Source organism: Cariama cristata, unplaced genomic scaffold, assembly GCF_000690535.1.
Source record: "Cariama cristata isolate BGI_N322 unplaced genomic scaffold, ASM69053v1 scaffold5974, whole genome shotgun sequence".
NCBI classification, from domain to species: Eukaryota; Metazoa; Chordata; class Aves; order Cariamiformes; family Cariamidae; genus Cariama; species Cariama cristata.
The window spans coordinates 50,119-72,204 of record NW_009612269.1 but is presented as its reverse complement, the minus strand read 5'-3'; the positions used below and the strand labels follow the sequence as shown (position 1 = coordinate 72,204).

The 22,086-nt window shown below is 44.3% G+C and overlaps 1 protein-coding gene across 3 annotated transcripts; it reads left to right on the top strand.

The window, feature by feature from the left end:
* The first annotated feature begins 608 nt into the window (after nt 1–608).
* ASB11 (ankyrin repeat and SOCS box containing 11, E3 ubiquitin protein ligase) lies at nt 609–15,139 on the top strand. 3 transcript variants are annotated; one of them, XM_009698541.1, is made up of 8 exons: nt 609–786; nt 3,775–3,854; nt 5,010; nt 6,915–6,970; nt 9,950–10,100; nt 10,309–10,443; nt 11,642–11,833; nt 15,015–15,139. In XM_009698541.1, exons 1-8 carry the CDS (start codon nt 609–611, stop codon nt 15,137–15,139), a joined length of 918 nt encoding a protein of 305 aa, XP_009696843.1. The 3 variants fall into 3 exon arrangements, with proteins under 3 accessions (XP_009696843.1, XP_009696842.1, XP_009696844.1); XM_009698540.1 differs by lacking the exon at nt 5,010 and having other exon boundaries at nt 6,863–6,970; XM_009698542.1 differs by lacking the exons at nt 609–786; nt 5,010 and adding an exon at nt 2,048–2,117 and having other exon boundaries at nt 6,863–6,970.
* Nucleotides 15,140–22,086: the final 6,947 nt, after the last annotated feature.

Genomic DNA, 22,086 nt, shown 5'->3' with positions numbered 1-22,086 from the left:
TCCCTGAGTGATGGAAAATACCAGTATGTTATCATGTGTTTCTGATCACACGTTTTCAATGTATCTTTTCCTCTCCTAGAATGACTTTGACTTCTTTGCCCTGGCTTTGAAAATAGGTGGTTTTATTTCAGATTCTTTCATGATAATGCTTTTCTTCATTATGCTTGCCTTTGTTCTGTATCTGAGTACCAGCAGGGCCTGTTACCTAGGTGGGAAAGATGGAAAAGAATTCTTTTTGCAATGTCTCTGAACAATTTCTGCAACTTTACCTATGCAGTAAATGGAACTGCTACATCAAAGAATAAATATAATGTGGATGTGTACGCATTCAGGTGGTATGGAGAACATTATCGGAAAATTTATTCTAATTCATGTGGGTTTGGAAAGGATTTTCTGTTGGGTTCCTGTATGGCATGGGATGTTCAAACTCTCTTATCCTTGGTATTGTTATTTAGTGTCAAATAGCCCATACCAAATAAAACCAGAATGTATTTTTGGTAACTGAGGAACAGCAGGTTCTGAAGGGTTTAAAATAGATGACATATGATACCAAGAATAGCCCGGTGCAACTTAGCCGACCTGAGAAACTATTCAAAGAGCAAACCAAAATGGAGGGCAGTTCTATACTCCATGCTTTCACTAACATTTATTTTGCCATTTTTGCTTTGTTTTGCTTCAAGCTTTTAATTAAGATTTCCTTGGCTTTGCTGACCCATTTCTATATTGTTAAAGGCAACAGAAAAGAGGCTGCCAGGATAGCAGAAGAGATCTATGGAATAGTCCCAGGTAAAGTAAAAATGTGGGCACTCTAACCTTTAAATGTGTATTTTGCTACATTTTTGTAACGTGAGGATTTAAATCATTGAGTTGCCATGAAATGAGAAATCTGTTGCTAAATGCATGGGTGAATGTTTTAACCTGAAGTGCCTTCCATTTCTGGGGTCTTTGCAGTGTCAGTATGTGTTGGCATGATCTAGGTGTGCAAAATATGAGACTCCAACAATTACCCAGCTAGAACGAGGAGAACATTTGCTCAAGGCACTGTGGTAAATAAAAAGGTTGTTCTCGGAACCAAGGCATTCTTTAGTGGGGCTTACAGATGGTTTTACTGAATAGCTAGCTTTACTGCAGAGAATATTTAGGGAAAAGTTTTAGCACGTTGATTTTCTGAAAGGAGGTACTAGGAGGATATAGCTAATGACTTCATGAATCCAAGCTAAGAACCACTGTTTTGTTAAATCAGATGATAAAAATGAATACAGCTAAAATTATTCTGAAAACTATATGGCACAGGAATATATCGTATTTAGCAGGCTATTTAATAGGTCATTTATTTTGTTTTGTTTTTTTTTCCTATGTGATTTTACTCCTTCACATCAGTGCCATAATAATGGGTAGACATGCATTTGCATGCCTGATAATTCCACTAATTAAAATGACACAGTATTTTAAATTTACTACTAATGAGGACATATTTTCCTACTTGAAGATTCTTATCAGTGTTGTGACATCACAGATATTTATGTGACTCATTTGTTGGGCACTTGCTTCATGATGAATAGTGCACATGAATGTGGGCAGAACATGGGTGGTGCCAGATGGCCACCCAAAGCAGAGAGATTAAGATCTGGCCAAGAGAAATACTGCAGCAAAGCATTTTTTTACGAAGCCTTTCTATACAGGCATGTCGGGGTCATTAATTTATTTGTTATTCTCCAGAACAGAATTCCAATCATTTATTACTGTCATTTGCCTTCATGCAATCGTAGTCAGACATGTGGCAAGCAGCAGTTTTTCCTTCGTGCAGGTTCTTATCGAAGTGCCTTGAAGTTTAGCAGACCACAACATATTTTTATCTGCAAGTTGCCATTTGCAAAAAGCCATTAAGGATACTCTTACAAAACATAAGCTCATGTGATGCTGTGGCTGGGGCACTGGATTGGATTACAGGCGGAGCTTCACAGCCTTTTCTCTTTGCAGTGAAGCAGCGCAGCAGCAGCGCTGCTTAATTTATCCATAGACATTTAAAAAGACAGTGTTTTCAGACATGTCACTCACAACTGTGATGGGAAGAGGTGCCCCGTATGGGAACTATATTTGCCACACGTTTCAGGGAGGTAGGTTGCTGTAGCTAGCATGGAAGTATGCAGCAGCATGTGTTGTCATGGCGAGGCGTGTGTGTGCATACACATGCATTGTACATGCGTGTGAAGCGCGCTTGCACATGCTATGCTATGTGCATAAAAGGTTAAATAAGGCACTGTAATTCTGTTGTCTCAGTTACTTCTGAATCTTCCTGCTGTATAAGGGCCCTGGGTTTTGTCCCTTGCAATGTCTTCTGACTTTCCGAACTGAGCTTGCCTATTTCAGTCACCAGCATGACGAGGGATGTGGGGGTTTTTGGATGTTTTCAGCAAAATGTTTCTCAGTCCCTACCTGGTTCCTGTATCCATCGTTTTGCCTGGTGTGTCCTACTTGGTCCTTGGGAGCCTGGTCGTATGTTGTGCTGGCTGGTCTTTCCATGCCAGCTTGCTGCCTTAGGAGCCCAGGAACAGCTCCTTAAATAAATGGAACCAAAAGTAACACCTACGGTTAACACCGTAACCTCATGAGCTGAAGTGCATCCCGGTTCTCGGGTAACAAAAGGAAAACTCCCTTGGCCAAGGCTGAAACCTCTGCTGCATCCTTGGCCTCAAGTCCCCAGGGATGTGTCTGTGCCTCTCATTGATTTCTCCCTGTCTCGGGTAATACCTGAAATGGAGATAAATCACCCTTTCCATTCTCTCTGGTGTGCGACGTAGCTGAAAAAATTAAACAGGACAAGAGTTTCAAATACAGTGCTCATGGGGTTGCTGTACAACCGAGCATGAATGCAAACACGGGTACTGCTTCTCTCCTGTGGCACTGTAAATGCAACTGGCCTCGGGAGAAATACTTACCACACACTGTGTCGTGATATGGTTATAAATTTTAATATAGGACAAGTAAATTTGCTCTCTACTTGAGTTGCACGGATTTAACCGGGGCTGACTGACTATACCTGTAGGTAGTAGCTAGGCTGAGGAATTTTTTTTCTTGGCACATGAATAGATTAAAATAAGAAAAAGGGCAATCTAGCCTATGTGAAGGAGTCTGAATTGTTCAACAGTTCGGATTGATTAAGGAAGAAAAGTAAACCCTCAGGCAGCATTTATTTTGCCATGCCTTTTCTGAAACCTTCCAGTGAGGAGGAGGATGAAACCTGTTAGCTGGTAGTCTGAGCAGGAGGATATTATTTATGAAGTTGTCACTTCAGGAAATAAAACTGCCAGGGACATGCCAGAATCCATTTGATGGACAAGTCATCCCCGCGTCTCTCTGCTATGAATCTTTTAACGAAGCGTAAGAGAGGCTGGACTATGATTTGAGACAAAAGCTCCCTAGGAAAGACGGAGGCTGATATGGTTTTGAATAGGAGAATCGCAAGGCTCTGAAGTCGCCGGCTGAGTCCCAGCAGCACTAAACTCGTGCTCTCTGCTGAAGCATGTTTTTAGCTGTTTTTAAAAGTTCTGCCAAGAAGCTTTTGTTTAGGTCCCTTAGCAAGCAGTCAGCTTTCTGAGGAGCGCTGAGCCCTCCGCTGCTCTGCAGAAATCAATTTATCAAACAGTTTCACCGCTGACCCCACATTGATTTCAGTCCTAATCTGCATTTACACAGGGCTGGTTTTTCCTCTGTCCTCCCAGGATCTGCTTTTGCTGCTTACCTGAATTAACTTTTACGCATTTGCTGTTCCAGGCAGCTGGGCAGACCGATCCCCTCTTCATGACGCTGCCTTCCAAGGACGGCTCCTCTCTTTGAAAACCTTGATTGCACAGGTAAAAGCCCACAGATAAAGAAAAGATTGGGAAGCAGCGTAGTTTCTGTTGAATTGCATCTGTGAGTTGGTGAGCTGGTAACAGACTGCAGCAGGGCAGAAGAAATACAGTTGTATAAATAATATATCTGCATGCACGCCTTTGGGCATGTATTAATTTACTTACTTAGGATGCTGGGGACAAGGGCAGGACAAAGACTGTTACAGCTTGTAGCTTGCTGTGAGAAAAAATGATCCTTGGGCTCTTTCTCAATGACAAGCCATATCAGCTGGGCTTGAGAATGGGGACAATATATATATCAGCTATTTAAAAAAAAAATCAGTAGAAAGCTGTAGAAGTACATCTTGCTTTATAAAACTGCAAGCATGGTCTTCCTAAAGAGAGAGCTGTCAGCCTGAAACCCTCTGCTCCAAATGAAACCAAGAGTTCAGGCAAAAAAAAAAAAATAAGAGAGGAGGAAAGAATATACTAGAAATAACAAGAAGCTGGATAGGAAAGTGGACAGCTGCAAAAGGACAGGTTATGGTTCTTCATGCTTTGCCAACTATCTTCCTTACCACCTTTGCTTAAACTCGATGCCCTCATCTGGCATGAATGCACCGCTGCCCTCCCCTCCACAATCAGGATGTCTGCAGGGAAATTAAATCCCCGAGTGTAAGCTCTGTGACTTGGCCACCAGACATTTTATAGTCAAGGTAAATAATTTTCACCAGTGAGGCCACAGCTGGAATGAACGATGCCCTCAAGGAGAGAAGGCCTCCACTCCAGACACCGACCGAGCCCTGGCTGCAGTTAGAAGAGGTTGCTGTTCACAGCCGGTGCTCCCCCTGCCTTTTCCTGACCCCTCTTTCCTTCGCCTGCTGATATCAAATGATTTTATGGAAAAGGAAGTGATGGAGGTTAGGGATAATAAGGAAGAGGGCTTATTCATTCAGGGCATTGCTGGTTTTCTGTCCCCTTCTGTCTCCATTTATGCTGACCTTACACCATCTTATTCACGGGGCAGACGGTGGTGTGGTTATACATTAGATGCCCCAGTAATACACTGATGATTACACACTGGAGGAACACCCAGTGTTGTGGTTATACATCATTTAGTTAATCCGCCCTTTCTCCTTCTCCTGAAGACATTTAATTTGGGGAGTGAAGGATGAGGGTCCTTGCTGATGAAAAGAGATCAAGGAGCAATGTCTGTAGAGAGGGAATTGGAGCTGATTCACCACAGCTTGATAAATGTAAGGACGGAGCTGTTCTTGGAGCAGCGTAATCATTGCTCATTGCTTCTGGTATAGTTACACTACTAGCCTAAAATTAAATGTGGAGCTATACTTCAGAGTATATGGGGGACACTCAGAAGCCTCTGCCGTGGGACTGTAGCTTTCAAGAAAGCCAGTGAGGCTTCTGCTCCCCAGGGAATGCTTGGACATAAGGCGATGATGGAGCGCTGGAGTTTTAAAAGAGCTCAAGAACTCACCATTGCCTATTCCAGCACTGAGAAGAGTTTGATTTTCCACATACATTGAAAACAAGGCTTAACATGAGTGATGTTTGGCAAACAGCTATAGTAAGATCTATAACTCATTCTCTGTTTTGTAATGGAAGGGACTGCTGTTTTGCCCAAGATGTCAGTACTTACTCTTTCGCTTGCAATGACTGAATTTAATTTGTTAAATGTATATATCTGAATAATGACTGAGAACAGGCCTTCTTACCAGAAGTCTCTAGAAGATATTAATCTTGAAGGAATATGCTGGTTATTAAGTATGAAGTATCTATACAATTAGAAAATGGAATTTTCTCCATATATATAGAATCTCAACATTTTTTCAAGGTTTTATCTATTGCCCTGGCACTGATGTAATGCACGGGAAATTTTTAGCCACAGCTTTTACATTAGTAATGCTTTCACATGACTGAAAAATGATTGTTCTTCCGTCACAGAATGTCTAGCTTAAAGTGATTACAGTGGTTGCTTTTAACGCCCATTGCATTGGGACCGGTGGCTCATTTAGTGTACCATTGCCCACAGATACAGATTTCTGCCCATCGCGTTTGCTGCTGCGTACCAAAAAGTGCATTGCTGCCATCTCGTGAGCTGCCTAGTTTATGGCACATCAGGGAGAGACCAACTGTCTTACAAAATATAAGACATAAATCGGAAAATAGAGCTGGTTCCAGGCCTGTTCTCACACACGGCTGTAAAATCTTAATTACCAGGAGATTTAGCTGCATTCTGGGGAAAACACAAATGGCAATTACTTTCTCCTTTGTGAACGTGTTTGGTGTCTGTTTGTGCGGGAATAGATGTAAGAAGTGTCCTTTGGGCAAATACATGTCATTTGTAAATCACAGCTCTTTCTTCCAGTGTAAAACATTTCCTGGGTGGTCAAATAAGAGGAACTGATTCATGGGTGGGATTTGTCTCGTCTCTCTTATGGGTTTACCAGGTACTTACTACCTCTGAGTGAAACACAATGGGCACTCCATATAGTCAGTGGAAGTATTTTTAGGACACAATCCATCTGACCTACTAGAAACAGCTGGTTTATCATGGGATGAACATATCCTAGGGGAACCGGTTTCTCCCCACTGAGGTCTCCAGCTGAGCTGCTGACACCTGTGCCAGAGGCATTCCCGCTCAGGGAGGAGAATCCCACCAGCTGTCGCTCCTGGTGCTGGGCCTGATAGGGAAGATAATGCCACCCTTAAAAGTTAAAAAGAAATGTGGTGTCTCTCCTGTGATTAACCGTCTACTGTAAAGAACTAGAAATAGAAGGCATAGCTTGCCCTTGCTTCCTCTTTAACCCCATCACCAGCTGCCGTCTTTGGGGACGAGCACCGAAGCACTGAACAGCGTCCATCCAACCCATGTACCTTCCCTGGACATGCACCCAGCGACGTGGATCTCCCCTCCACGGACCACCCGCCCTTTGCACCCACGCCGCTCCCGGGGGAGCCACGTGGTTTGGGCAGGGCTTTCCCCTCATGCCCACCACCCTGCCTTGTAGGGTTTCAATGTGAACCTGGTGACAACGGACCGTGTGTCGGCTCTCCACGAAGCCTGCCTGGGTGGCCACGTTGCCTGTGCCAAGGTGCTGCTGGAGAACGGTGCTCAGGTGAGTCCCGGGGATGTCGATGGGGATGTGGGCGCCTGGAGCATGGATGCTCCCTGCGTCAGCAGGGATGTTGGATGGGCTGCCCGCATGGCAGGGCCAGGATGCAGATGGACAGAAACAGGGAAAAATAAAACAGTGCTTTGTTTCCGTGGGTGATGGATTTGCCTTCCCCAGTGGCTGCTTGAGGCACACAGTTATTCTGTGTTGTTTTCCCTCTGTATGTGAAACAGAGTCACAACTGATGGAAAGAAATGAGAGATGCTAGGTGAAAATAACCTTGAAGAAAATGACTTACCCCTTTTTTTTCACCCCATAACAATCACAGGAACTGTCTCCAGTTTTCAGTGGGGTGGTTTGGGAGTCTTACATAAGTAAAAATAGATGTGCTTGAAGCAACGAAACATTTTATCTGCTAATAAAATAACATTTCCCTGGTTGGACCTAAGGTAGAATACATGTTAACAACGGAAGTACAGGAATGGATGAAATACATAAGAATATATTTCATTCAGCTGCATTTTCGATTTATATGGCAAGAAGCCGAGCAACACCAAAACAGGCAATCAAGCTATCCTCTGCGGAAGAAAATGCATTTGTTAACTTCTTAAACTGAATGCCAGATTTAAATCCCAAACCATTTACTCCAGCACAGCTGTCTTACCATTCTTTCCTCTTTTACCAGTTAAATCAATGCCCAGTGGAGAGGGAAACCAAAGAAGTCATTTTTCTCCTTCACTTATCTCCTTGCTTACCCTTGGTTATCAGCTTGCTTGAATCGCTGGCCCTGTTGTGAAATCACAGAATCATGGAATTTTTTAGGTTGGAAAGGACCTTTAACATCATCGAGTCCACCTGTAAACCTAGCACAGCCAAACCCACCACTAAACCACGTCCCTAAGCACCACGTCTACACGACTTTTAAATACCTCCAGGGATGGTGACTCCACCACTTCCCTGGGCAGCCTCTTCCAATGCTTGACAACTCTTTTGGGGAAAAAATTCTTCCCAATATCCAATCTAAATCTCCCCGGACGCAACTTGAGACCATTTCCTCTTCTCCTATCGCTAGTTACCGGGGAGAAGAGACCAACCCCCACCTGGCTACGACCTCCTTTCAGGTCATTGTAGAGAGCGATCAGGTCTCCCCTGAGGACTACAAGGATGTTGAGGACTACCAGGATGTTGTGAGGCTATGCAGGGACAATATTAGAAGGGCCAAAGCCCAACTAGAACTTAATCTGGCTACCTCTGTAAAAGATAATGAACGGTGCTGACAGATCCCCAGTGCCTCCAGCAGCTCCAGTCACATCTGCCCACTGAGACTGAGGGGAGGCAGTGGGCAGTGGTGGGCTGCAGGGCTGCAGAATGTAATCTGTCTGAAGCACAGATACCCTCGTGGCATATCTCTTTCTTTCTTTTCACTGTTTTAGAAGCTGTGCAGGATGAGGCACAGTTTAGCTCAGCAATTGGCAGGAGGGGAAGAAGGTCAAGGAAAAGGCTGGGATCTGTAGGGATGATGCTGTTGAAACAGAGTCGTGGTTGGAGCCTTGCAATTTCAGGAAGAGCGAGATGCATTTTGGGCTCCAAAATCTGAGCAGTCACATGTCCTCCACTCTGCAGTACCTGGTGTCTCCCCGTACCAGGCCAACTTGCCCACCTCCTGGCCCTGTCATGATTATTTTCCAGCCAGGTCTGTTCCCTGAACTGGTTTTCCATGAAGGTGAGCAAGCAGAGGAGGTACCGAGGAGCAGGGGCTGCCTCCTCCAGCGTACCTGCCGAATCTGCAAGTGCAGCTCCACGGCGGGGAGCGTGGCCTCGCACTGGAGCCTGCTGAAGATGACAAGGACCAGAACACTGGCGATGGCAAGGACTGGCCAGTCGTTGTGGGAAAAGCACCTTGTGGGCAAAGGGGTTAACTCATACAGCATCCTAAACAAGGCAGTAGTTCAAATGAACAAGGAGAAATGATGTCTAGGAAGGTATCAACTGCAGATGGTCCACTGCTGCATTACCCAGAATAAACCAATAGGTTCTTAAACATCACTGCCTTTCTCCGCTTTAAAGGCAAAGTATCTTGCTAGTTAAATTGTGTGAGCTGAGGTATTTCTACCCTGGTGCTCTGACACCTTTACGATGCAGCTCCTGTGCTTGCACTGGTAGCAAAGTCCTCTGACTTCCCTGGTGGCCCAGGACTTCTCCAGTCCTTCCTCTCCCGTCTCTTTCCTCTTCTCCCTCATTTGGAAATCACACAAATTCCCACATGCTTGCATAATCCATTGCTCTTCTCCAGCGTGCACAGAATTAAAAACATGCAGATTTGCTGCATAAATCATCTCTGAGGGCTTGCTACGTAGTTAAACACGGCAGCTACAGCAATGTGCACAATGCAAACCAGGGGCTGTGCTGCCCCAGGGCAGAATGAGAGATGGGGGTCCTTGCCAGGTCTTCACATCGGAGACGTAGGAAGGGAATTCTTTCTTTCTTACACACAGACACATATGAACACAAATTCTTCCAAGCTCCTTTTCTGTTCAAGATTAAGGCTGTTTCCGTGAAAATTTATTTTGCTGGAAGTGTGTTTTCAGGTGAAAATATTAAGCATGCAGTAAATGTTTTCATTTAAAAAGCAAAGCCATTTTCATCTGAGCATATTCTGGCTTTGGGTGGGTGCAAACTAGATGGTCATGAAGATACTCAAATTGTCCACATAAAAAAAAAAATAAAATCTGCATTTTCTGAGCAACTCTCAGCCTCTCTGCCTTATGGCACTAGCTATCCAGGAAAGAGGGCAGACCTCAAAGGACGATGTTATATATGTTGTGCCACAACATAGAACTCTGCAAGTTGTTAATAAAAATCAATTCTGAAATTAAAAAAGAGAAGCGTGTTTTCCTCATGCATTTCTGGTGTGCACATGAGGCACGCTGCAAGGGCGTTCCTCTTAAATTGGATTATCCTAGGTGTGTCTTGCTGTTCCAGGTCAACGCAGTCACCATCGATGGGGTCACTCCTCTGTTTAACGCCTGCTGCAGTGGCAGCGTGGCCTGTGTCAACATGCTCCTCGAATTCGGAGCCAAGTCGCAGCTCAGGAACCACCTTGCTTCGCCCATTCACGAAGCGGTCAAGAGAGGTAACGTTCAGGCTGTGAGTGAAGCTAACAACAACTAAGTGGGGAATACAACTTTTAATGATGTTAAAATATTTTTCCGAAAAAAACTTGTCCCTACTCGTACGGATAAATAGGCTTGGCTTATTCCCAGCTCTCGTGCCCCACTGGTTGTATCTGGGTGTATTCCCCTCTGCAGCACTTCAGTTGATGGCTCTTCTTCTCTCCACAGGTCACAGGGAGTGCATGGAGATCCTTTTGGCCCATGAGGTTGACATTGACCAAGAAGACCTGCAGCACGGTACCCCACTCTACGTGGCTTGCACGTACCAGAGGACAGACTGCGTCAGGAAGCTTTTGGAGCTAGGTACACCTGGAAAAGGGACCAGGGGAGAGCTGTGGTGGTGTGAGGTCTGGTCTCTCCAGGCTGCCTCTCCACTGCAAGCATCATGGGTTATTGCCATGAGAGGTGTTTGGGCAGCCTGAGCCTGTGAACTCATTTGAGGCTCTTAAAAATTTCACCTGCATTCATGAAGCATTTATGATTTCCTTGGTAAAAAAATCCCTAATTACAGAGACCTCCCTGAGACTGTCTGAATGTGAAAATAAGATGCTTTTAGTTTTCTAGAATGATAACAGGAAGCACAGACAATGCTGACTAGTATTAGTGACCAAAACCAACTCTTGATTATGAGGAACTGCCATGCTAAGCATTAACTTCACCTACTTCTCAGTGGATAATGAAGACAGCCGTAAAACTGCTTGAAAGAATAATCACTCCAGGTCCAGGCAGAGCCTATAAGCTAGCATAAATTTTTACCGTCAGTGTACACAGGACAAGAGGAAACGGTCTCAAGTTGCGCCAGGGGAGGTTCAGGCTGGACATTAGAAAGAACTTCTTCACTGTTAGAGTTGTTAGGCATTGGAACAGGCTCCCTAGGGAGGTGGTGGAGTCATCGTCCCTGGAGATGTTCAAAAAACGTTTAGATCTGGCGCTTCGAGACATGGTTTAGTGGGCATGGTGGCATCAGGTATACGGTTGGAACTGATGATCTTTGAGGTCTCTTCCAACCATAATGATTCTATGATTCTATGATTAGCTGACTTATACCTGCTCAAAGTATGGCCCTGCTGTGCCTGGCAAGCCTAAGGCAAGCATTTCGCTTGCTGTGCTCCCTAAGTTATTACAATGAGATACCTAAAGGTTTGGTGTTTTTTTTTTTTTTCTCCCCTTGCTGATTAGATTAATGTAATCTATGTTAGATTTTACGTTATTAACAAATTTACAGAGCATATGGTAGGCTTTGAACATCTATTGGGTTGAAGGTCAAGCTGCTCAGTTGTGTGCATCGCAGACAGGGTTTGGTGGCTCAGAGGACTTTTCCCCAGCAGGTATTTGACCTGCTGAGTTTTGCACTGCTGCTATTGAGAGAAATGAGGGAGGCCTGTGTGCTGTCCATCACCTTCACTTATTGAGGCTACTGGTGGAAACCAGACCATGTGATGCAGGTTCGGACAGTTCCTGCTGCCTCCCAGGTCTAACCACGCATTCTCGTTCACTCAAGGAGCCAACGTTAACATGGGGAAGCGATTAGACACCCCCCTCCATGCAGCAGCAAGGAAATCCAGCGTGGAGGTGGTCATCTTGCTGACAGACTATGGTGCTAACCTGAAATGCAGAAATGCTGAACTCAAATGTGCCCTGGATCTCGCCATACCCAACAGCAAAGTGGAGCAGGTGCTTCTGCTTCGGGAAGGTAATGGTTTCCTTTCTTCTTCTCTCTTTTTAAGTAGAACAGTATTTATTTCCATCACCTAAGTACGTTTTCTTAACTGCTTTTATAAGTGATGCTCTATATAACCTCTCTTACCTTCTCTACCGATTTCAATCCTGCAGCATGTGACACAGAAATGAGCAAGAGATCTCTGTTTTGTTGCTAGCTCTGCCACCAAGTGTTAGGGTTTTAGTGGGTAAATTAGTCAGTTATTCTGTGCTTTCTTTTCCTGTCTACTGAAGGAAAATTATATGTATTTACCTATTGGGAGTCTAAGGATTAAAAACTGCCATGAGAGTTTATTCATAGATAAGGCCAGGCTGGATGGGGCTTTGAGCAACCTGGGCTGGTGGAAGGTGTCCCTGCCCAGGGCAGGGGGGTTGGAACCAGATGAGCTTTAAGGTCCCTTCCAACCCAAACCATTCTATGATTCTATGATAATATTTTAGTACCACCATCTTGTGTTCAACCTGCCAGTGTGGCTCAACGTCCTGCTTCCCGCAGAAAAAGTGACACGAGTGTGTGTGCCCTCGGTCACCAGGAGAAAGCAGAGTTGTTTGCCAGTTGACTATTCAGCTTCATGGCACGCAGCTTTTCCATGCGGTTCATGGAGCTGCAATCTCAGCACGAACCAGCAGTGCCCTTTGCAGCTTACTTTCAGCCTTCCTACAATTCATTATCTTGTCAGCCTACTGGAAGAAACTTTTGAGTAGAAATGAATCTGGATCCTCTTGTGCCATTTTCACCTGCACCACATACAGCCAGACCTTGGTGCGTCAAATAGCAACATCCCTGGGATATGGACGTGCTGGATTAAGCACCCCCCCGCCCCCTGTCCTCTAACCTCCGTGTTTCCCAGCTCACTGGTACCCTCTCAGTCGGTCTGTACCCATCCAGGGCTTTGCCATCACGGAGGGTGAATGGTGGTCCCCCATGCAGGCAGCCTGCCCCCTTCCCGAGCCTGCTCGCTCCCCACCAAGGAGCAAAGTACGGTGTGCACGGAGAGCCTGCTTCCAGCTGCAAAATAGCTCTTGGATGGTAAATTAATATTGTCCATGTTGCACATAGGCTTTGTGCCGGCCCTCCGCACACAAGTGGGTTTTATGGAGGAAATTAAACATTGGCTTAATATCCTTCTGTCCTGCTCCCTTTATCCACGGCTTTTCAGGCAAAGCTTTAATTTGTCATGTCTAAAAACTTCTGGGAGGACTTTTGCTTGAATGCTTCTCACCTCTTGTGACTTCTGTCCCCGTATCTGAGATGCTCAGGGCTCAGCAATGGCAGGCTGTGTGAGCAAGGGCAGAGCTTGCAGTTGTCCTGCTCCAGTTGCCCTGTGTGAATGAGAGTTTGTGTAGACAAAAAAAAATCCCAGTATTAATAATTTCCTTTTCCTGAGCTTTCATTTTGATTTCCACTTTTAGCTTGTCACCCTCTCCTCCCTCACAGTCAGAGGGACTTCAGCTCCTTCTGCCTCTTCACTTTTCAGAAATGAAGTTTCCTCCGTTTCCCCACCTAGCCCTTTGCTTTCAGATACCTTGCCGTATCTAATATCTGCAACTGCCCTTTTCCTCTAGTTCTGTGTTTTCTGGGGTCCTTTTGTTTGAAATAAGCACCCCAAGTTGGAGAGTTTTCCGTCTACCCCCTGACTTTTCTGCTGTTGTTACTTAGATGGCTCCCTGTAATTTCTCCTCTTCCTAGATATTAAGAGATGTGAAATACAAAATATTTCTGTTTTCCTAACTGCTTTGGGAGATGGTAACTTCTTTCTTCACTGCCAGCGACAGTAGTACAAGTGGTCTTTTCTATATTTCCCACATTTTGCTATTAATTTCTTCTCAGAGGGGGCATTATCAGCCAGTTTAGGCTCCTAAATTTTCCTGTAGTAAAAGCACAGATTATGAAGCTTACCTGGAAGATGCAAGGACAGGCTTTTAAGCACACATCTCTACCCATTGCTTGTCAAAGGCTGCTGTGATCGCTAAAGTTTGGCCAGAATCTGGAGGGACAGGGCTGAGACAGGGCTCAAAAACTGAGCACCTCTGAGCAGACATAAAGTAAAGTTCAACCTGGAGCAGCTCCAGCAAGAGGAAAGGGAAGGGGAGCAGGGACACGTCCATAGCAAGTTGCATTTACACAGGCAAGCATGCAGTTGCAGAAACAACGGAGCCTCATTTGCGGTGGGTTTGTGCCTGGTGTGCCCCTCACCTGACTGATGGTGGGGTGGGCTGGGGGCACCTGCATGGCTTCACCCCGTGGGGAAGCCACCGAGGCAGCCCCACTGTGTGCAGGGACGTGGGAGCCCCCGCCCCAGCCCACCCCACCGCTGGCCCCATGAGTCCTCCAACAGCTTTTGTACCAGTGGACTCCGAGTTTTTCACATGCAGCAACTTTTCCCCCAAAGCAAGGGAAGGGCAGAAAGGCCTCTCATCTTTTTATTCTGATTTTCTTTTTTATTTAGATTTTTTTAAAACTTTTTTACCCTCAGTTCCTTTTTGCACAAAACTTTTGGAGACTTTTTATCTTCAAGATGTTTTCCTTTGATTCAGACTTAATTAAAATTGGATGACACATGAAGACATTATTTTGAGGAGCACTGACCAACATAAATATTCCAAGACAGCGTGGTCATGTAGCTAAGGCTAAGTTGCAGTTCATACGTGCCCAGGTACCTGCTGAGACACCAGCAGTTGGAAGAAGTATGTTCTCTATGTATGAACCACTGACTGTATTTGCCATATCCACCCAATTATGACTGGTCTACACTGAACACCTCTGCAGCTCCCCGTAACCCCTCTCGTCTTTATCCTCACAACGCTGCTGGGAGTTGTCTTATATCCTGAACAAGGGCTATGCATCCTGGAGCTGTCTCTCCAGTGCAGATGCCTTTATAATATTTTAAATATTTGCTCAAGATAAGATGCAGAAAAGCCTAGCTGTGTATGCAGAAAAAGGGATTTTAGCGCTCATAGTTTTCAATCACTGAACCAGCTTTGACAACGTAAATTGAGTATGAACAATAATGTATTTAGACCTCCCTGGCTTCAGCAAGACCTTGTGTAATGCTTGATCTGATTTGCAAATCTTGCTGGTGTTTGTTGCTTTCTGACTTATACCAGTGGTGGGGTTGGGGGTGCTTGTTCTTGCCTTTTTTTTTTTTCCCCAGGTCCTGCCAGCCTTGCCCAGCTGTGCCGGTTGTGTATCAGAAAACATCTGGGTCGGTCGTGCCTATACGCAGTCCGCAAGCTGCACCTGCCTGAGCCACTTGAGAACTTTCTCCTTTATCGATAAGTCTGTGACTATCTTTACACTGGAAAAGAAAGAGGAACAAATGGTTGTTTACTCCAAAATTATTATATCAAAGAAAAAAATCAAAGACATCATTTACTGTCTACTGTGAATACCAAACATTAGCTGCTACCTGACAGTGCAAACTGAGGACCCCTTTTCAGACAGTGGATGATATTACGGATACAGGTCCCTCACAGTCCGTTGCCACATCCACTTACACCAGCCTGAGAAGTTGTGGTACACGAACAGCTCACTTAACCTGTGTTTGTAGATGCACATGCACACATCACCCACCCACAGACACACGCAGAGATTTCCCTTGCCTTTGGTGTTCTATTTATTCCTGTAGTATCTTTGCAGCTTCTTCTTGTCTATCCAATCTCACTGTCAAAAACAAGGTAGCGGCTGTTATTCTTCCACTAGAATGAAAGCCTTCAGGGCCCAGCATCAGCCGTATATGATATACTGCACATCTTTTGTCAGCTTTAACTTTGCATCCTGCTGGCTCTTTCCTACAGTCTAGCAGAGCCGTAGCAACTTCCAGCAGTCTCTGGCTGCCCAGCCGTCCCACGTCCCTGAGCCCTGAGCCTAGCTGCCCCCAGCACAAACACATCTCAGCCTCTGAAGTGCAGGTGAAGTTACCAAAGCAGGTCTGGGGGTTTGGGGTGATCCCTCAAAAATATGTGACAGTCTTCAAAAAAAACCTTCGTCTTTTCTAAAAAAAATCCCTCCTAGGCTATGTCACCTGCGATCTGGCTGCGTTCATTACAGGAATAATTTTTCGTAGTTTAATTCCAGGACAGAACTGCAAATCTTTTCATAGGCACAGTAGGTCAGCTTTCAATATCTGTCCTTTGCAAGGTTTAAAGAAAAGCAAAGGAATGAGTTGCTGCTCTTTTGGTCTTTGCATGCTTTGATGTTTCTGCAGTTAAGTCCTTGTACTGTAGAGCAGGAGAGAAGCAAGTCCCCTAGGGATGATTGTGCATCACCCAAATGTTCTCCTTGTTGGATATTGCTCACCAGGAGAAGAAGTTTGCAGGCTTGTCTGCTCCCTCATCCCCTACTCTAGAGGCTTTCGTTACCTCCCTGGGAGAAGGGATTTTTAGAGTGTTAAGACTTTACCCATTGTGGTATTAGTTTAAATATCGTCAGGGTTAGTAGTTTGGACACCGTGGAGATAAAAATGAGCTTTGAGCTGAGAAATGCGGGATCCAGTGACTGGTGCAATGCCTGCCTGGCTCTGTAAAGGTTTGTTTATTTTTCTTGTGAAGGTTGTTTTGAGGGGAGGAAAGTTTCTTTAGACACGAGTTTTGATAAACTTCTGCCATGAGACAGGCAATGATGTTTCACTAGTTGTAGTAAAATAAGAAGTAGAGTTAAAAGTAGAGTCTGTCTCCACTTAGCTCAACTTCACAGGTCCAAGAGGCTGATGACACATTTTCAGACTACGAGATCTAGTGGTTTCATTATGAGCTACGCATACTGGTACCAAATTTCACTGCCCATATATCTTAAGTCAGGGGGAACTGGTCTGCTGGAGCCTGAACATGGGACTGGCTTCCAGCAGCCTTTGAGCTCCTGTCCCTGCTCCAGCAGCAGCAGCCTCTCTGGTTTCATGCTAATCCCTGAATTTCACCATGACAATTTCCTTCTCGGAAACATCGATCTAATGTTTCCCGTACTTTCTTACGATTAGTTAAGCCCACGTAAGATAAATTGTGCTCCCAGCAGTTCATGAGGCTGGACCTGCAATGTTACAGCCAAAAATGAATGTAGTTTTCAGCCTATGGTTGCACGGATTGAATGCTATCTGCTGGCAAGAGCTATTGCCCATAAAGTTGTCAGCCACAGGAATGACCTTGTATAGTACAGTGTATCATGAATCTCAGAGATTTGAACTCTAAATTCTCAAGAGCCTCTGAAAATCAAACACTTATCAAGAAAGAAATGTCTATGTTAATCTGATGTCAGCAGATCTCGCTCAGTCTTATCTTTGCTGCCAGCTCACCTGCTTTGTCTGTAAGGTGGCAGTCAGAATGCCACCCCCTGCCTAAATAGAGGGACAGAGCCTCAGCTGTGTGGGCTGTCAGACTTGCGTCGCAATCAAGGAGCTAAGGCAATTTATGGGATCTATTTCAGAATGTGCAATACTGAATTGATTCCCTGCTGCGATCATCAGTGAAAGCAGTATTTCACTGGCATAGGATTTTAAATTGAAAAAATGTATCTCCATTAAGGAAATGCAAAGTCTATTCAGCCTCTCAGAAAGGTTTAGGTAAAGAAGCAGCAGAAGCTGCCCTATATTTATTGCTGATATTAGCTTCCCATCAAAGAGTCACCTCACCTTTGCTTCCTCCTGGAGACATCCTTCTTCCTGAAATTCTCTATATCAGAGAGTCTGGAGAGAACAGAGCCTTAATAAATCAGAACAGAAACTCAGAAGTCCTGATGTTAAGAAATTTCATTAGAAACTTTACCTAGACTTTCTTCCTCTTAACTCAAAAGGTTGTTACCTATTTAATTCTCATTCACTGTGCTTTGTGTCGTTACAAAGCATAGAAATACCACTGAGGAAATAGCTGGAGGAGGTATTTCTTTTTTTTTTTTTTGTAAATATGCCATCTCATGTGAGGATAGCAAAAGACTGGGACAATTTTCTAGACTACTGAATCTTGTTGGTGATTTCTCAGAATGAGTTTGAAAAACATCTGTCAGGTGTGGATACAGGTGGTGTTCCCCAGGCGGGAGAAGGGCTAACTGATCTCACAAGGTCTGTTTCCTTCAAAACAGGTGGTGTCTTCTCTGTCATTCTATGATCATTGACAGAAACCAGATATTTGGATAAAATAGGATTTTCCTGGGAACACAAGACATTTTTCTGTGCTGCAATGTCCACTGCTATACCACATCCCTATGACTTTACCCCCACCAACTGCCAGTACTATCTGCTTCAGTGAAAAGTGCTGCATGTCTCAACAGCAATGGTTACACGATATACTGGCTGTTGGAAAAGTTTTTCTGAACCACGAACGCTTACTGATTCTGAGTACAGACACTGACTTGCGGCATAAAGCAGGATTCTGGACTATGGATGCTCGCTAGCCATGAAGTCTCTCTTCCCGCGTGTATTTTGCAGGAGTGGCTTACATATGTTACTGATGTGCGATACAAACCCCAAAAAATTCCTTTTGTCGTTCTCAATCTGTGGGGCCACTTTTCAGTTTTCTTATCCCTCTATTATGAGAGATCCAGTGTGGCCTTGGAAATGCCAGTGATGAGGACCTCACAGATCTGTGCTGGCCACCGTGTTCAAGCAGAGCTGGAGTAAGTCACGTTGCCGTGCCGGGTGCTATCTGGGCTATCTCCAGGCACGACACCTCTGCTTGCTGCCTGGCTGGCTGCAGGTTACCGGTTTTCTCTGTGTCTGATGACAGCAAGGAGACAACGCCGCTGTTGTTCACAGTTCGCACTAATTTGTAGAGACAGTTGTGGCGATGCTTTTCTTGCTCCCTCCTCGTTGCTATCTGAGCACCCTGATCCAAAACCTGGCTCCACAGGTTTCCTTGTAGCTTGAGAGCACTTTTTCCTGGAGTCTTACCTCCAAGCAGTCTGGCTAATGGGCCACCTCCTCAGAGAGATACAACAGTGAAAATAAATAGACCAACGCATTTTGAAAGGGTTCAGTGAACAATGTTTCTCACGGTAGATAGGAAAATAAAAGTTACATTCTAATTTGGCCCCTAAAAGATCTGTGTTTTGATGTCCTGACCAACCTGTTGAGTTCAAGATGACCTCTATCTCCTACAGCATGAGCCTGCTATTGGCATTTAACAACACTCCAGTCCTTATTGGATTGAAACTACCGGTGGTGTGTCCCGGCAGGGCATTGGGGCATGTCTGATAATAACTAAAATGAAACACATTCACTGACTCTTAGTTGAAAAATCTGGCTCACCTGTACGCTGGGCTGACAGTTCATGATGCCTTTGTGTATTTTTTTCAGAAATTAATTTTTTCCACATGCCAATTGCTCCTCATTGTGATTTTTTTTAATGTTCTGTGAGAGATGTACAATATGTTAATGTCAAATACAGATTATTCCACACAGACCTTCTATCTAATGTGGTTTCTGTTTCTTGAGAATTCCTTTATCCTTAAATTTTATCCGATTTGTAGAAACTCGTGATGCACATTGCAAGGAAATGGAAAACTATGTCAGGTTTGGAATTGAAAAATCTTTAATAAAAGGTGCCAGGAATTGTGGAAGAAAGCATAATTTTCGTACTCAGTCGAGAATAACATCTGGAAGCGGGGAGAGAGATGAATCAGCAGAGCATGTCATTCTAGCATTTTGTTTAACAAGTCAACCAAAGCAACATATTAGTCAGCAAACCATAGCAACTAATGAATATTCTTATTAGCAATGGATAAAGTTTCACATGTGTGAAAGATTTCAAACTTATTTTTCAGTGAATTGAACTTATACATCCAGAACTTTCACTCACAGCAATCAGAACAAAACTATTGTAAATGCCAAAACCCAGCACATCGTCGATACAGCAATCCTTGTCATTGTGCACCTAGTCTGTGGTATTATCTTCTACAAGTTTGGGTTTCCAGAATCACAAGCACTAACTTGACTTGCTTTCATTCAAAAGGAAAACTGAGGTCTGAGAAATACAATTAAATTCCAGCTATGTGAAAAAATCAAGTTATTTTGGTATTTATGGTAATGAGGTATTTAATATTTTTAGGTACAAGATCTACCAAACTCTGTGGTGACTGGGAACAGGGGAAAAAATGAGACTCCCAAAGCAGGCTTTGAGGGGAAGGGGCAGTTGGGTTTAAACCTAAGCTTTCTTGAAACAACCTAACGGACTAATACGTAGGGCTTTCTAGTTTTGGCCTTTCCCCAGATGCAGAGAAATCAGGGGAAAAGATCTGAAGATGAGGAGAGAAGAAATATCCTGCCCTTCAATAGCTTTTCAGACCTGGAGGCTGCGGCTATCTCATCCAACCTCCTCCGTAACACAAGCCGCAGGACCTCACCCAGTACCTGCAGTAACTGGGACCATGCTTTGGGCTACAGTGTGTTTTACGAAACTTGGGAGTCAAGCAACGTCCCCTGCCCAACTGGCCCCCCCAGGAGCTGCTGTTCGCACCGGGGAGGTGGTGGGGTGGATGAGGGCTGTCTTTGCTTAAGTCGGTTCTTGCCCAGCACCAGGAACTGCGAGATGGTGCGCTGTGCCGGAGGGTAGTGCCCGGCCAAAGCCTGCTGAGTGAGTGCCTGCCATTCTGGTAACCCAAACGTGTAGAAAATAAGATGAAAAGTAATGCCAGTAAGGACAAAAATTGTTATGTTGACCATGTGCTAGTTCTTTGGCACTTGGTAGGTGAATCTTGCAGCATCCTGCCATATTTTTAGTTGTATATTACCAGGGATTTGCTAGCAATATGTTTTCATGGTGGATGGTTCATTTTCTGCCAGGTGTCCTTGCCGGCTGCAGAGGTTAATGTGCCCTAACAACATAGAAATTAGAAAAGATGGGAAGGGAGGGACATTTAGAGATTTCCAGAGAAAACTTGTTCTAACATTCCTTTTCTGTCCTAGGAGTGTTTGTGAGTAAAATGAGCTTTTTTTTCTCCTAGGAAGAGGAAAATTAAAGACTCCACAGGCCTTATGACTGAATTATTTAATGATGCCCATGTCGTGCTTCACCAACTTCACAAATATTAATTTCAATTTCTTTTTGCTTTTTCCTGGGATGGTGAGGAACAAGCTTTGTGCTTTCTATTTGGAGAAGGGAGATGTATGAACTCACTGAATCCCAGAGAAAAGTAGTTTAGAGTTAGGATGTTAACAATCTTTGTTCAATGTACTTTTCTCACACTAGATGCTTACTAAAGACCTATTTTACTCTAGTCACCATGAACAAATGGTTATAGGTAGTGACAATGGCCCCGCGTTTCTTTGAAGGCTGGTGTAGCAAACCCCATGAGGAAGATAGAGTTTATTAACAGTGGAAACAAGGCATATTTTTTCACATTTTATGCAATAACAACAAAAAAAAGTATACCAACTAGTTATGGCAACTGGGGGAGAAGTATTAAATGATGAATATTAATAGTAGTGTAACACTGTCTGAGGACAGGGTACGTGGCAGGGCTACAGAATACGCAGTGACTAAAAACTTCAACACTTTACTGCATTTTCAAATATTAAATCAGGCTATAGCTATCCCCAAATATGTTTCAAAGAATATGTCCGCTTTTCAGATGGACCTTTGTGAATTGCTGTCTGCTTAAAGATCATCCTCAAACTCTGTGTAAACACTACTCTTTCCTTTTCATGCTGTCTCTATCACGTTGTAAGCTGAAATATTTTTAAGGACACTGGCCCAGAGCCACATCCTTTGCTTATTATTTGTATCTCATTAACCTGCAGAGAGATGCTTGCTTTTAACAGTGTCAGAAGATGAGTTCCTGCTGCCTGTGGCCCGAGATGTGTATAAAGATACTTTGGCTTCGTCCCAGGAGCTTTGTGCCTTTCATCACTGAGTATCTGTCGAAGACCACTCATCCCCAAATATCCCAGAATGGCTCCTAATTAATGAGTGAGATAATTTTGGCTTGCTACTTGTCCTTTCAGTGTCACTACAGATCTACAGCAAGGTGTATATATGAAACATGGCACCCTGAGTAACTACAGTGACTGAGGAACGTATTTTTTGGGCGGGGTTTTCCAAGACTTTGGTGAAAACTTTCCTCTAAAATGATGCCAACAAATAATGCCAGCTTGTTTCCAGAAGCAGGTTCCCACAGGGTGTTGGTGTAGATAGGGCAAGAAATTTCCCCCTGAGCCTGACACTGCTTTTTTGCTAGAAGTGCTTTCCAGTTCTGCCCCCAAATCGCTCCCCTCCCACCCACTGCTGGCAGCTGCGGTAGCA